The 16049-nt window shown below is 41.6% G+C and overlaps 1 protein-coding gene across 1 annotated transcript; it reads right to left on the bottom strand.

Annotated features, from left to right (window-relative positions):
* Positions 1-8768: 8768 nt before the first annotated feature.
* CLEC3A (C-type lectin domain family 3 member A) lies at positions 8769-15654 on the bottom strand. The gene is made up of 3 exons (XM_069456419.1): positions 15519-15654; positions 11191-11274; positions 8769-9163 (listed from the first exon to the last, which is right to left on the bottom strand). The coding sequence occupies exons 1-3, from the start codon at positions 15631-15633 to the stop codon at positions 8769-8771; spliced, it is 594 nt and encodes a 197-aa protein (XP_069312520.1). The 5' UTR covers positions 15634-15654.
* Between the last annotated feature and the right edge of the window lie 395 nt (positions 15655-16049).

Here is a 16049-nt window from a genome sequence, read left to right as displayed (position 1 = left end):
GTTCCCCCACACTACTCCTCACCTTGGTGCCCAGGGGAAGGTGGAGGCCAGGCGACAGCCCCTTCCTCTCCGGGAGCCTGAGCAGGCGCCCCTGGAAGACACAGACCCGGGTGGCCGTTGTATCAGCAACCTCCGTGTGGTCTAAGTCTATCCCCAGCGGCCTGAGGAAGCGGATGCTGCTGGGATGCAGTGGCTGACCCCGCGGGCGCGCGTCCTCCAGGGCGGTCAGCTTCAGCACCGGCACGAGTGGACAGCGTCCGCGCCCCGCTGCCTCAGTGGGTTCGCGGCGCCACGAGCCCCAGCACCGCCAGCAGCGCGCCCAGCGCCCAGCGGCTCCTTCCCGGGGCCTACCCCGAGCTGTGCCCCAGCATCCGGCGCTGAAGCCACTCTCAGGGGCAGCGCCCCACCTCTCTGGCCTGGACACGCTGCCCACCTGGGTGGCTCGAGGGGTGCACACGGAGGTCAGCCTGGAGACAGACGTCCCAAGTACGTAAAAATTTCGAGAAGTGGTTGCTAAGTGTACCCCTTCATCAGGCTAAGGGCTGTAGAAACTCTTGGAGTATATCCTCTTGGTGTCACTTCTTGAGATCTTTTAAAACTCCTTTATTGTGCCATTAGTGGTTTTGTTTGTTTGTTTTACTGTAGTCCCAGTTCTTAGCACAGCTTGGATATACATATAACCCAAATGAATATAGCAAATGTTATAATAACCTTATCTACTACCCGTGAGGCTTCTTCTAAGCATCCCCTCATCTTTATCTTAGCATAAACAAACAATATTTGTCAAATCAACTATTACCAAAGAAAAAAGGAATTCCGTGTTTATATTTAATACTAACTTTTTTTTTTTTGGAGGTGAGATCTCACTATGTTGCCCAGGCTGGTCTTGAACTCCTGGGCTAGAACAACACTCCTGCCTTAGCCTCCCAAGTAGCTGGGATTATAGGTGTGCCAGCCTGGCTCTTGATCTTGGACTTATTATCCTCCAGAACTGTGATAAAATTAATGTCTGTTGTTTAAGCCACCCAGTCTGTGGTATTTTGTTCTGGCAGCCCTAGCAAACTAGTACAATCTGCAAAGATCCTATTTCCAACTAAGGTCATATTTGGAGGCTCTGGGTAGAATTGAATTTTGGGTGTCATGTTAAATCCACTATGTACAGTATGAATGAAAGACTGTAGTGAGAAATGAGACTAGAAAAACAGTCTAAGACCAGATCGTGGAGAGCCTTGAATGCCAGAGTGGGGGGTCTGACCTTTTTTCTAGGTGCACCAGCTCTGAAAAGTAAAGGCAAAACATGAGAAACCTAAAGAGGAATGACAGTGAATAGCAATGGAAGGTCTGTTGTAATTCCTAGATCACCTACTCATCCTTTTAACAAGCAACTGACGTGTGTCAGACTTAGGGAGCTGGTGACCTTGAGTTGACGGCAAAGGCTTTCAGAGTGTGTACAACCCCAAGGGGTGGCACATGCGTTCTCCCACGCCAGTTCTGATTGTACATGGTGATTGCTGGAATACTGCCCTTGACAAGGACTGCGTAATGGATCAGCGACATCTGCTGTGGGCAAAGGAGTGGGAATTGGGGGCTGCTGTGGTTTAAATGTCTGTCCCCTCTAAAACTCACGTTGAAATTTAGTTGCCATTGCAGTTGTATGAGGAGGTGGGGCCTTTAAGACATGATTAGGCCATAAGGGTTCTACAAGCCAAGGAGAAAGGCCTCAGAAGAAACCAACCCTGCTGGCACCTTGATCTTGGACGTTTAGCCTCCAGAACTGAGAAAAAATGAATTTCTGTTGTTTAAGCCACACGGTTGTTCTTTGCTTGCCAGTCCTAGCCAATTAACACAATCTGCAAAGAGCTTATTTCCAAATAGGTCATATTCAGAGGTTCTGGGTAGAAGTGAGTTTTGAGGGTGGAATTAATGCCTTTATAAAAGTGTGAGTTCAGCTCCTTCCTCTCTCCTCTTGCCTGCCCGTGCCTTTCTTAGTTCTACCATAGGATGACTAGACAAGAAGGCACTGGCCAGATGCCAGCTCCTCAATCTTGGACTTCCCAACCTCTAGGACCGAGTCCATACATTTCTGTTCTGTATAAATTACCCAGTCTGTGCTATTCTGTTACAGCAGCACAAGTGAACAGGGGCACAGGTGCCGTGTATTTGCTGTCTGCTTTGATTCTTCAGCCCATCAAATTGGTTCCTGAATGCCTGCAACAGCTTGTTCAGTGTCCAAGTAATTGTGTTTGAGCCAACAACTCTTGTTATAACAGTAATAAATTTGGAAATCAAGGCTTTGAAAATATTCTGTAGAATGTTATATTGAGAAGTCTCATCCAAGCACTTGATTGATTTTTTTTGTATCTGAGCCGAGTAGTCTAGATGGTACTAAGTTAGAGGCACCAAAGTGAAAAACCACTTTCGTGAAAATGTTTATGTGTTCTTTATTTCCTCCAGTCCAGAAAATTTTCAGTCTCCTTAAAGGCTTTGAGCTTCCCATCTTGTTGTTGAGTCCGATGTTGCTTTGCCATTCATCACCAAAAACATATCTCAGGAGGCTGAGGCAGGAGGATTGCTTGAGCCCAGGAATTTGAGGTTGCAGTGAGCTATGATGACACCACTGCACTCTAGCCCAGGTGACAGGGCAAGACCCTGCCTCAAAAAAAAATTTTTTTTTCTATTTCATCTTCTTTCTCATTAACAGAACTCCAGTTTTATTTGGGGTGACAAAATATACTGCAAAACATTCACTTTCCCAGCCTTCATGAGAAAAGGCCAACAGAATTGCAGAAATGATCCTTACCTTACTGAGCTTCTGAAGCAATGCTTGTTTTCAGACTTCTTGTTATATGATAATGAAAATCCGTATTTGTTTCATCTGCTGTTAGTCATATTTTCATTTACTTGCAGCCAAGTGCATTATTAAGTGCTACTGAGGGAGCTCAGAGAAAGCTTTCCTGAAGAATCATCTTAATTAACTGATATTTGAAGAATAAGCAAGATAGATGAAGAAGGAAGAGTTACTAGGCAGGAAAAAAACGTACACATTCCTGTGATAGGAGGGAGATTAGTACCTAAAAGTGTGGGAATATGTCTAGAGCCCTGAAAGCAAAGGGAAGGGAGAGGTGGAGAAGAATGAACGGCAAGAACTTGCAGCCTTTCCAGGTCATGTTAAAGTTTTGTTTTTAGTCTAAGAAACTTGGGAAGCCATTGAAAAGTTTGAAGTAGGGAGGATGAGATGATCATATTTGCCCATTGTTGGACAAATGCAGTAAGTGCTGTGAGTTATATAAGGTAATATAAATGCACAGAGGAAGAAATGCATCTTTTAGAAGGTCAGAAAAGGTCACCATTGTGCTGAATCTTAAAGAATGAGGAGAAATTCACCAGAGACACAAATGAGGAAAGAGAGTTCTAGATCGGAGTAACTGCTGTTATAAATTCGTGGTGCATTTAGGTCCCCATGAGTAGCTTAGTTTGACTCAAACTAAGTGTAAGGTCCCTTCATGAAGTGAAGAAAAGGTGAATTTTAAAATGTAAGCATTTGCAAGATCATCACATCTCTGAAACAAAGTCAGCCTGAGTTATAGTTAGGATGGCCATCTAATTTATCATCCAAATGGGGAAATTTTCAGAGTGAGAAAGAATGCTATAAATTTCAGAACGATTGTCACTCATCAGCACTCTCCAGGGAAAATTGGAATGTAATTTATAGTCACTCTACTTGGGTAGATTAAATACATTGGACAACTGAAATAACTGGCTTTTAATAAGATACAATTTGCACATGCCGTCTCCTGACAGAGCCTTAAAAATGCATGTCCCAGTCCTCCTAGAAAACTCACAGATGCTTAATTCCAATTTGTACAGTTGAATAGAGGTAATCTGACTTCTAGGTTATTGAAAAATACTTTGAACTTTTTATTGAAGTACAATATACATCTGGAGAAGTGCAAAAACTTGTGTTTTTACAACCTGAATGTACCCAGCACCCAAATAAGATACAGAATAAAACCAGCACTCCAGAAGCCCCTTTGATGTAATTTTTGAAAGAAATTTTATTGCATTAATCTTCTAGTGTGCATGGTTTATTTTTAACTTTCTGACCGCGCCCCCACCACCCCTCCCCCCACACACACACACATACACAAACAGAATATAAACTCTGCAACTGGAGTTTTTGTTCTAGGCACAGGCAACTAGAACAATGCCTAGCAGACATAAGTGCCAAAAATATTTGTTGGATGAATGAGAGTGCATCACAGGTAGTAAAGATACTGTTTTTGTGACATTTTTGTTTCATTATATATACACATGGGTGTTCTATGTCTTGATGTAAAATCTTTTTTTTTTTTTTCCTGCAGGTCATTGACTTCTAGTTTTTGAAGCTGTAGCCTCAGCTTCCACTTACTACCTACAAGCCTCTTTTCTGCTGGTCTCTATTTCTTATCTCTATGAACTCACTTTCTATTTTAACTGGATTACAGGTCCTTCTCATTTCATCTCTCTTCACAGCTTGTGTTAGTCAGAATGATGCTGGTCACCAAATACTCAAGCTCGCCACCTCCTGGGCACGTGATAGAATTGCACTTGCAGGTCTCCTTCAGATGGAAACGATGTTTCTCATTTCTGTACCAGATCATTGAAAGGCTGCTGTGAGTGTCCCCAGAGCTCTCTTTTCCTCTGCTGTAGAGAATGACAACATTCTACACAGTTTCACCTCCATCAACCTGTGTCCCAGAATTAGTGCGACACAAAGCAAGGCCTCTTTTAATGCACAGTGGACAGGAGAATGAGTGAGAGAAATAAACCTTTGCTGTTTCAACCACTCGGGTTTTTGAGATTGTTACTGCACCATAACCTAGCCTATCCTGGCCAATGTGCCAACTCAGACTAGCTCGAAAGAAAGGGAGAACGTGTCCTGTTCAGCTTGGAGGAATTGTGGGTTAGCTCATAGAATTTACAGAGATAGAAATCGGGGCTTTGGGGGATTGGAATGATAAAGTAAGAACTATGTGAACACACACACTTTCTCTCCCTCTTTCTCTCTCCCACCCTCCTTCTCTCCTTGTGCCCTTATTTCTTTCTCATCATTGCTTTTCTTTGTTTTGCTTCATTCTGCACATTGCATCCATCTAGAAGGGAAGAATTCTTCCAGAAGCCCTAAATTTAGTTTGTCCCAATTTATCATGTCCAGCAGAAAGTGTTTCATTGCTCCCAAGTGTCCAGATGACAATCACTGGAAAAGAATCCAATTAGCTCTTCCTGGACTAAGAACGCCTCCCTGAACCAACCATATCAGGAGCAGGAGTGTCAGCTATACTTGCTTGCACGTGTACACATATTTTTAACTTTCAGTGTATTTCCTTTGTGGGGATGTATTTAAACCATTGTCCATTTTGTGGGTGTCAGTTCATGTCAGTTAACTGCCATATGTAATTAGAGTTATTCATGTGGTCTTCGTAGACCCCCATAAGGTAGTCTGGTTCTCCTACGGCACACTAGAACTTACTTTCTATCGCTCCATATTTCCTAGCACAGTGCTTGACAGTTAGTAGCTACCCTTTGAATTTCTTGCAACAGATTAAATAAGATACTTAACTAGTTAAAATCTGACAGTATTTCTTGCATGCCCCCAAGATCAAATTTTGTGGGTTTCATTTGTTAGACGTGACTTTTTGGTAATGCTATGAAAGTTCCTGCTAATCTGAGATCAGGAAAGGAATTATATCTTTATTTTTAGATAAGAAATGCTGTTCAGCAATGCTAGAGAAGAGGAAGGAGCCATCAAGACTTGCAATAAATCAGTTCTCCTCCAAATCACTATTGGACCTGAGTCTCTATTATTGGTGTTACCTTTAACTTATTGATTTTTACTTGTTACCTCACTTAATGATGTGGACGGAAGCATCATTGGTAGGTAGAACAATTTCTCTCTGTATAGTTCTTTACTCAGATAAACTGTAGCACCTACCCTTAACGTTTGTGCTAAAAAGAAAAAAAACTGCTACAATCAGAGATTTTGCTGCTCAAACTGTGGTCTGTTGTACAGACTGTTGGCATCCATTGGAGGATTGTTAAAACCTGCCCAGCCTTACAGGATCTCCCATTTAACAAGGTCTTCAGGTGATTTGTAAGCATGTAAAAATTTGAGAAGTGCTGCTCTAAGGGCTAAAATTAGCTTCCTCGTAAGGCTTGCAGGGTCTCAGCTGGGCTTTGAATTTAAATGACATCCTTGGGAAGCTGAACATTTGCCCTAAGAATAACACATGATGCAAATGTTGACATCCTCCTACCATGAACTTGTGAGAGACTTTGCTAATTATAACACCTTTTCCACCAAGCTTCAAGATGCTTCTCCGTGCTATAGTCCAGGCAGCTTTTGTGAAGACATAGAGTTGGCCTGAGAGTTAAAACCTATTTATCCTTCCTACCTGAAGACCAATTGTTTGCTAGATACTGTCCAACAGGCAAACTAGACCAAAGAGAAGTCCAGGTTAGTGAATCTCATGGATGTGGCTTTTGGCTGATTTGTTGCTGAAGTAATAAAGTCAAGGTCAAGAGTTTGACCCAGGGCAAGCCAGTTAACCTCTTAATCCAGTCTAGCAGTTTCCCATAATCTGCACTTTGTCTTGCTAACTAGTCTTGATCTCCTCATACTAAACTTCATCTATTCCTTTGAATTAACTTCTTCTTCTGCTCTTTCTGGTTGGGGTGCTTTGGGAAGAATGATCTTGCCTAACCCCATTTCCTGGATACCCAAACTCTAACACTCTTATGTGAAATGTAGTTGTCTTTATTCAGCCTTTGCAAAGGGGAGAGGAACAGACGCCTTCCTCTGTGCAGAGGCCTCAGGCTGAATGCCTTCTCAAGGTCATCTGTTTGGTTACATTTTTACCCCAGAGGAAGAAATTGAGCAAATGGATTAGGATCCACCCCCATCACCTAGCTGAATAAGCTTCGCCTTGTCATAGCTCTTCCGTAGTTGCTAAGGATGTAAGATCTGAGTCAGCTTGTTGGGTTCCAGGCACAATCCCACCACTTCCTGGCCTGTGATTTAGGGCAATTTGTCCTGTCTCTCTCTCTTTCATTTCTTTTCTCCTGTAATAGGAAACAATTCTAGAGCCCAGTTCTCAGGGTTGTTCTGAAGATGATGAATGAGAAATATATAAAATTTAGCATAGTACCTAGAGTGTGATGAGAATTCACTAATTAATGTCTACTTATTTCATTATTGTCGTTATCTTTAAGACTACAGTTATGTTGGAGTAGGGAGTTAGCCACGGTCAACCAAATACAATTGCACCAGCTACAATTTATTTTTAAATTTCCTCCCCCAACCATGTCTCTTTATATCCAGGTAAAATTGTTCTCTGAGTACACCTGAATCACCAGTTTCATTAAATCCAAGGTATTTTTCCCCCAGACTCGACCAACATAGTTTGAATGACTATAATCAACAACCAAACACACACACATTGATCAGAATTCAGGCTTTATTATCGTGCAATGAAAAGAACTAAAACTTAATTTGAAGCACATGTAGTTAAAGTTTGTAGAGCCAGGGTATTGTTCACAAAACACATTCAACATTTAAAGAAAAAAAGAAATATATTTATATGAAGAACAGAATATATTTAGAATTTTTTGCTTCTAAAAAGCCCATTTCCCCTCAACCCTAAACTGGGTAATTTAATACTAAGCAATGAAATCATTTCATACGATCCAGTTAAACAATTTATTGGGGATAGCATTTGAATAAAAAATTATGTAGTTGTGTGACTCCAAGATAGTGTTATTTAAATAACATTTTCAACTTTCAAAGATAGGTTGCCCCTAATAGACTTAAATATATAATGATGGTTGAAAATACATATGTGTATAAGGAATGTCAAAAAAGGAGACTAACAGGTATAAAGTCCACCCTCAATTTCATAGAGGGACAGAGTACAAATGCCAAAGCAAAAGAAATGTGGTTTTTCTTTTCTATTTTCTTTTCTCATAGAATCTTCTGCTCTTGGTCTGCCTCAGGTTTACCCATTTAAGTCGGAAGTTGTAATGTAATGCTAGGAATAGAAATCAATCAATCAAATATGCTGCCTTGTCATTTCCTTTCAAATCTTAACTGGAAACTTGCAAAAAAGATCGGCCAGGGAGGACTCAAGGAAAAGGAGTTAAATCAGAACCTCATTGGACATTCATGTTCTGATATGGAGATACAAGTCCCACCAGGAGATGTAGCAACTCAAAGGAAGGGAATGGGCTGACAAGGTGTTATTGCCAAGATGGAATGGATTGAGCATCAGGCTGAAACGTTTTTGGATTATATAGCACCTAGAATCTCTGACTTTAGGGGATTCTCATCAATCAAATATATACTAAACATTCAAGGCAAAATCTTCCAGGTAGCCTAAGCTTGCTTTTCTGGATTGAAGAAATGCATGGTGATTGTGTTTTTTAAAAAATAGATTGGGTTTATACAAGTTAAGAGGGAGTAGGAAGGAGAGAAGGATTTGATAGTCCCCTTTATAGAAGTCACTTTAACAGCGTGCACATAGCTGGATCGTTACTTTCTGATGCCCTTTGCCCTATACCCCATGGAGGGAAAAATCACAAAGAAATGTGTTATCAAAATTGGCTGACTCTGTTGCATTGCTGTTGACTCCTGTGTTGCAATTTTGCGATTAATTCTTACAATTTTGACTTATTTTGGGGGACCATCAACTTATCAATCGTGACTGATCTTGCTTGGAAGACGCATTTGGAAGGGTCTACGAAGGGATGGTAAACTCGCATATGTACCTCTTGCTGCTGCGGCAGGCCTCGTCACTCCACTTGCCCTGAGCGGATTGGGAGAACAGGACACAGTTTTCCCGCTTGCCACCGTTAGGCTGTGCACGGTCCCAGTTGAGGAAGGAGAGAGCAACTCCATTGACATCAACAAACTTGCCTTCCGTGACCATGTCATTGATGCCCAGCCAAAAGTCATTGACACCTGGCAGGCTACTTTTACCATAGTCTCGGAGGGCATTGATTTCGTCGGAGTTCCTGGGGATAACCAGGGTCCCTCCCTTGGAAATGCAGTCTTCATTGGCTTCGTGGAAATGCTTCAAGGCTTCTGAAGCAAGGTAGCATTTCTTGTGAACTTTTGTTCCTCGGAGACAGACTGTGAAGATGTGAAATTTGACATAGTAAGATTTTTGGAGTGTATTGTGCCTAGGGCTGGACCCAGCAAATAGCCATAAATATGTGTGGAATGAATGGTGTTTGATGATGATAATGAGTTGATGTTTATTGAAGATTTTTGTATGTGCCAGACACTGCGCTAAGTATTTTCATAAATGAACTCCTAATCGTGACAACCCCATGAAGTGGTATTTTATTATCCCCATTTCACACATTAGACTATTGAGGCTCAGAAAAATTGTTTCTTGCCACAACTTAGCATGTAAATGTAATTTACATAGCATGTTAAGATCACAACTACACAAACCCAGGTCTGCCCACCGTAAGCCTCGTGCTGCTTGGATATACACATGCTTGCTGGTTTGTGTAGTTCCATGATGTGCTGCACTTCTTGGGAATTTTGGAACTGGATGGTCTTTTATAATTATTGAAAACAAACAAAAACAAAAGTCTGACTCCAAGTGTGAAGAGACAGTAACTTTCTTAAGCAGACAACTGAGCCCTGGGAATATTACTTAGGTTATTCAAGACAAACCAAACATAAAGATAGTTTTAGGGCATGGTTTTGGAGACTCAGGCTCCAGGGCCACAGTGCCTGGGTTGAGGTCTCATCTCTGACATTAACTCCCTGTGTAAATCTTGAACAAATTACTTAATTTCTTTGTGCCTGGGTTTCTCCATCTATAAAATGAGCCTAATCATAATAGCTTAAGTTGCGGAGGAGTCAACGTAAGTTGTAGGATTAATGTTTTAATATTTTTGTAAAGAATTTATAGGCCAGGTAAGGTGGCTCATGCCTGTAATCCTAGCACTCTGGGAGGCCGAGGCAGGAGGATCATTTGAGGTCAGGAGTTTGAGACCAGCCTGAGTAATAATGAGACCCAGTCTCTACTAATTAGTCCCAGCTACTTGGGAGGCTAAGGCAGGAGAATCGCTTGAGCCCAGGAGTACGAGGTTGAAGGGTGTTATCATGACACCACTGCACTCTAGCCTGGGTGACAGAGAGAGACCCTGTCTCAAAACAAAACAAAACAAAACAAAAAATTTATAGTGCCTGACTGTGAGCAGGATGTTAACAAAACTCTTGCCCCTTCCACATGAACATTTGACCTTCCTTTAACTTTCTAATTCTGTTCCCTTGGAAACCTCATAAAGGGAGTATGACACTCTTGTTACCAGGCAACATTGCTTATGGCAAAACTGACCTTGGATTGGTAGCATCCATCTGGCCTGGGAGTTATAAATACTTGATGGAAAGCCATAACTTCAGTCTTCCCTGAAGGCGGTAACTTGTAATTGGGCAGGTCTCTTAACGGGACCCTCGACACTCTGCTTTTAGAGTTGCTACAAAGGATGTCAGCTCCTGGGGGTATGAGCCTTGTAAACCAGGGCTGTTCCTGCTCCTGCCCAGTGTGGCTCTCATTTGCTCACATCTTAGAGAATATCTCCTGGACAGTAGCGTGCCCAGCTACATAGGGTGTTGGGAGCTCTACTTCCATGGAAAAGGAGCACTGGATGCTGCACTGTTGGCAACCTGTGGTTCTAGCCAATGTCCTTCTGTGTGCATCTAATGCTGAGTGTCACCCAAGTGAACACTCTGAGTCTGTTTTAGTTGGATCTGAGTGGATCTCCTGATGGACACTTACTTAACATCCAATAAATGCTAATCATTTCAGTCACTTAGTACTTGCTTTATTCTGTTTCATTACCCATTAGAGCATAATTATGAACTGACTTTTGAAATATTTTCCTGAACTACCTATTTTTACTTCTATACCACCCATATATAGGAGAACGGGGTAGCAAATCCAGCTGATTTCCCAAAACAATCATCTCCCAACTTTGGGGGCCTTTCACTTGGACACATCTCTGGTTTGTCAACGTATCTTTTAAAAAGATGTCACCCAGAACTCAACAAGTAGCCTAGATATGATTTTAAACCACTGACAATTGCCATGTATTTTCCTACCTCTGTTGGGACAAGGCCCTGATGCAGTGGGGTCTTACCTGTCTGCAGGGCTTGCATTTCCTTCAGGGCATTGACTTCTCTCCAGAGCTTTTCAACTTGAGTCTTCAGGTCGCCATCCTTTTCTGGAGGAAATTTCAGGGTGGGAGCAGGTAGGCAGAATGAAAAGCATATGATTAAAATCGGGAGGATGGTTTGAGCTCAGGAGTTTGAGACCAGCATGAGCAAGAGCAAGATCCTGTCTCTAATAAAAATAGAAAAATTAGCCGAGTGTGGGGTGGCACATGCCTGTAGTCCCAGCTACTCAAGAGGCTGAGGCAGGAGGATCGCTTGAGCTCAGGAGTTTGAGGTTGCAGTGAGCTATGATAGCACCACTGCACTCTACTGGGGCCACAGAGTGAGAGTCTGTCTCAAAAAGAAAAGAAAAGAAAAAAAAAAAAAAAAAAACAAACGAGGATGAGCCCAACGAATGAGGCAATTATGCACAGATAAATGGTAGAACTCAGACTTATTCAGGCCCCCAAGTCCCCTGTCCCCAGGTATCCTCTACACAGCTGATGCCTCAAGTATGGTGGCTCGTGGCAGAATTAAGTAATAAATGGCCATATAAAATACATCTATATTAGGGAATAGCAACTTATTTAGTTTTTTAGGTTCCTGGAAGAGGCTAAAGACTCTTCATGGCTGTCCTTTACCAACTGTGGCTATAAGAGAGTGGCAGAAAATGAGCAACCTTAGGTAAATCCAAATTCCAGGACTAATGGGGACTCTCTTAGAGGTTGACAGCCTGCAAGATGGTCAAGGCAGGAATTATAATAAATCATAAAAATAAAAAATATTAAAAGCCACCATATCCTGTATGCCAGAGATTAATTCTTTCAATATTCCTAGGAGAGAGACACTGTCATTCTCTCCATTTCACAGAAGAAGAAATAGAGTCACAGAAAGCTGATTTAATCTGCGGAAGGTCACCCAGCTGGTAAGGTGCGGAGTTGGGATGTGAACTTTCTGGCTGCAAGCCTGTTCTCTTCTGCACAGCAATCACCTCTACTGGTCCCTAGCACATGGCCCCAGACGGAGAAGATACTTAAAGCTTGATATGAAGTGTCCTCAGCTGCCTCTTTGTGGTGCCAGATAGAGAATCTGTGTTCCGTACTGGATTTTTCAGTCTAAAATCCAAATGTGCTAATTCACTGTTCCCTTAAACATGTGCTTCATGAGCCAGGGGTGCCCACATTCTGGTTAGGAAAATATCTTCTAGAATAGCCAGGGGTGGCCCCCACCTCAGTTTCACTTTATGCTGCATGTCAATTCTCCACGCATCCGATAGCTCAGCTCAGAAATACAAAAACCCAGGAATTTTCTCCATGGGACCATTCAATCCAGAATAAATATAAGAGTGCATTCAGAATGTGAAACCATCAGCTGTCAGGGGCCAGGCTTGCAAAAGCTGCAGAAAACTTGCTTCCAAGTTATAAATTTTCAGCTCTACAAACATCATTCCCCATCCATCTCAGCTTCCTGCTCCATTCTATTTAAATAAGTGGCCTCTACTGGGAGATTGTAAACATTGTATCTAACACGAAAACACATGAATTAATATTAGACTCCTGGGAGATTATTATAGAAGTCATTATCCAGGTGACTTGGCTTTGGCTTCCATCCTTTGTAGCTAATGTGGAAGTGTTTTGTCTACCATGAACAAAGGGAATACACCAAACAACTAGTTTGCTGTAAAAATGATATTTTATTCATTACTGCAGCACATAATTTGTTGAGAACTATGAAGTAAGTACCAGGGAACTCTTGTGTTTAGAGCTAGCTAAGTCATTCAATGGCCATTCTGAATCCCAAGGAAAGTTCCCTTTCGTTTTATCGTTGCTGTTCTCAAGAAGTAGGTACCATGTAGGAATGCAGAAATAATTCCCAGAGGCAATTATATGATGTCGGGTTTTCCAGGTGTGAGGGAGTGGGCCACTCTCATACCATGAAGGTGGGAGCACGGATTGATGTTATCATTTGAAGAGACAATTAGAAAGTATGATTAACCTGCAATTTTCCTTTTAGAAATATATCATAACATCCTAGTGTGGGGATCAGTACATGTGCACTAAGCAGTTCCTTGGGGGTATTGAGTCAAAAAGAGATATATTGGAAAGCACATAAAATTCCGCAAGAAAGAGCCGATTAAGTCATGACCCATTCAAACAATGGACTGTTATGCAGCGTTAAAGGGAATGAGGTATGCCCTACACTGATAGCTATCCAATATTTTATAGGTGAAATAAATTCATTTGCCTGCCAAACATTTTGCATAGCCAATTCTTATTTTGTTAACAATATCAATTTTAATTGTGCATTTAAAAGACTCTGGGAATATTATCACCCAACAGTTAATAGTGGATGATCCTGTGATGAGAATAGGGAGAGAGAAGATGGCTTTCCCTGTTTTTTTTTTTTTTTTTTTTTTTTCAAGACAAAGTCTTGTTCTGTTTTCCAGGCTAGAATGCAGTGGTGTCATCAAAGCTCACTGCAACCTCCAACTCCTGGGCTCAAGAGATCCTCCTCCCTAAGCCTCCTGAGTAGCTAGAACTATAGGCGTGTGCCACCATGCCCAGCTAATTTTTTCATTTTTTGTAGAGATGGGGGTCTCACTATGTTGCTCAGGCTGGTCTTGAACTCCTGGCCTGAAGCGATCCTCCCACCTTGTCCTCCCAAAGTGCTAGAACTACAAGCATTAGCCACTTTGCCTGGATGGCTTTCAATTTTGATTTCTTAAACTTTATTTCAAGATACTTAAAATATTTTGAAAGCATGTGGGTAGGCAGGTTTATTGCTTCACTTCCAATTTCCTTTCTTGGACCTAATGGCAAAAAATTAGCAAAAACTTTTGGGGGATGATATTTAAGATGTGTATACCCAGTTAAAAGAAAAAAGTGTGGGTATGCACACGGTGGGAGGAAGCAGGGGATAGTAAGAGAGGGAGGGAGGTACCTGGGTAACCGAAATACAAACTGCAGTTAATTCAGAACCACCCACACAGCACACACAGGCACACTCGTGCACACATTCACAGCCCCTCTACACATCCCTACTTGGGTGGTCACCATTTGGCCCCTCCTTCCCAGTGGTGAAGAAATGCTGGCAAAAAAAAAAAAAAAAAATACACCCCATAGCCCAGTGTCTCCTCTTCCCCTGACCTCGTCTGTAGCAATATACTGCATCTACTCATGAGAAGTATTTCAATCTGTCATTCAAAGACGGAGGCAGAATATTCCATAAGAAAAAAAAAGATTCCACTTAAGAAACCTCACATCAGACCTAAATTTTATAAATAAATGCCCCCCCTGAAAAGGGCACTTTAGAATCATTAAAACAAAATACAAGACAATACAAAAAGCTCCCTTTTACCCACCAGCAGTCTGCCATGTCAACTCAAGATTTTAACCGTGTTAGTATTTTTTTTTTTTTTGGTGTGTTTTGTTACTAGTGAAGTGAAATTGATAAGGAAATAGTGTCATAATACATATTTTTAAATATACTGATATGAAAATGACTGAGCATGAGATAAAACATCACCCTGCATCTTGCTGCTGTTCTTTTCTGCTTTGCTTTCAGTATATTGCAAATAAATTGCCATCCCCTTTGTTTTCTGCAATTTTTTTCTACCTGTTAACCCAACTGAAGCCACCCCAAATTTGGGATAGCTTAGGAGATTCAATTTTGCACCAGAACGTCTTCAAACACTATATGACTTCGCATACTGATGTATTTTTAAGTTAAAGAGCAGTTCAATTTCTCTGTCTATACATGAAAAAGTTTAAATATAGACTATCCTTATACTGCCAGGGATATGAAACTATACCTACATGATGACCAATGATAAAAAAATGAAGTCACAATTACCAATACCTCTATCCTCTACTACACAATAGGATTATAGTTATCTTGCAAATATATTTGAATAGACTTATTCAATATCTACAAGTAAATCAGTGAACTCATTTAATCAACACGTTCTGCTTGTCCTACATCATTCATGATACCGGGTGTTCACATAACCAGGTGAGCTCCCTTTACAGGGACATTCTACCTATCTAAGCCCACCTAACAAAAGATATGCAGTATAGAAATTGTTTATATCACTAAGTTTTTTTCTATTAAAAAGAAAAGCCCAACCACATGATTCTTTTAAATATCAAACTGTCCCAGAGAATTAAAAGGTCACTCAATTCCATGAAATGCCATATAGGCATGACAGTGCCTTCACCAGGGACAGTGTCCTGGAGGAGTTTGGAAGTGAACACTATCCAGCACCTCCTCACACGCAATAAGCCTAGAATTTTGCTAGATGGAGAAGCCCTGTTACCTTTCACTCGGCGTTTGCTGTGCTTCCTGGCTTTTAATTTGGACGGGAGGCTGGTGGTCTGGTCCAGGAGTAAGGTAATCACCAGAATGCAAATTACAAGTCCATTCTTTGCCATGGCTCCAGGGCAAGCCTGCCAGGCCACTGTGCCAGCCCCTCTGCAGCAGCTATGGAGCAGGTAGACTGCAGGGCCACATCTTGCTCCGGACTGCCTGGGGCTGGCTTTATAAAAGTGAGCTTCGGAGGTTGGCTGGAATCCTGCTGATGAAATGTAGGAGAGCCTCTGCTGGCCACAGCATAAGGTGGCTCCTTGTTCTCAATGCCTCAAATTAGGCTTTTTATTTATTTTTGCTGCATTTCCTAGTGATTTGCCTTTTCCAAGTATATCAGAGTTAACTAAGGGATTTGCCTGCCTCTCTCTCTTTCTCTCTCTCTCATTTGAAGTCTGGGAAGCTGGGAGTCTCTGTGAAGACCCAATATTTAGTTCTTTCATTTGGAACTCTGAAATTCACTAAATGTTCTAGAAAATGAATT

Source organism: Eulemur rufifrons, chromosome 23, assembly GCF_041146395.1.
Source record: "Eulemur rufifrons isolate Redbay chromosome 23, OSU_ERuf_1, whole genome shotgun sequence".
Classification (NCBI taxonomy): Eukaryota; Metazoa; Chordata; class Mammalia; order Primates; family Lemuridae; genus Eulemur; species Eulemur rufifrons.
The sequence above is the reverse complement of the archived record's forward strand: the minus strand, read 5'-3'. Positions and strand labels throughout refer to the sequence as shown.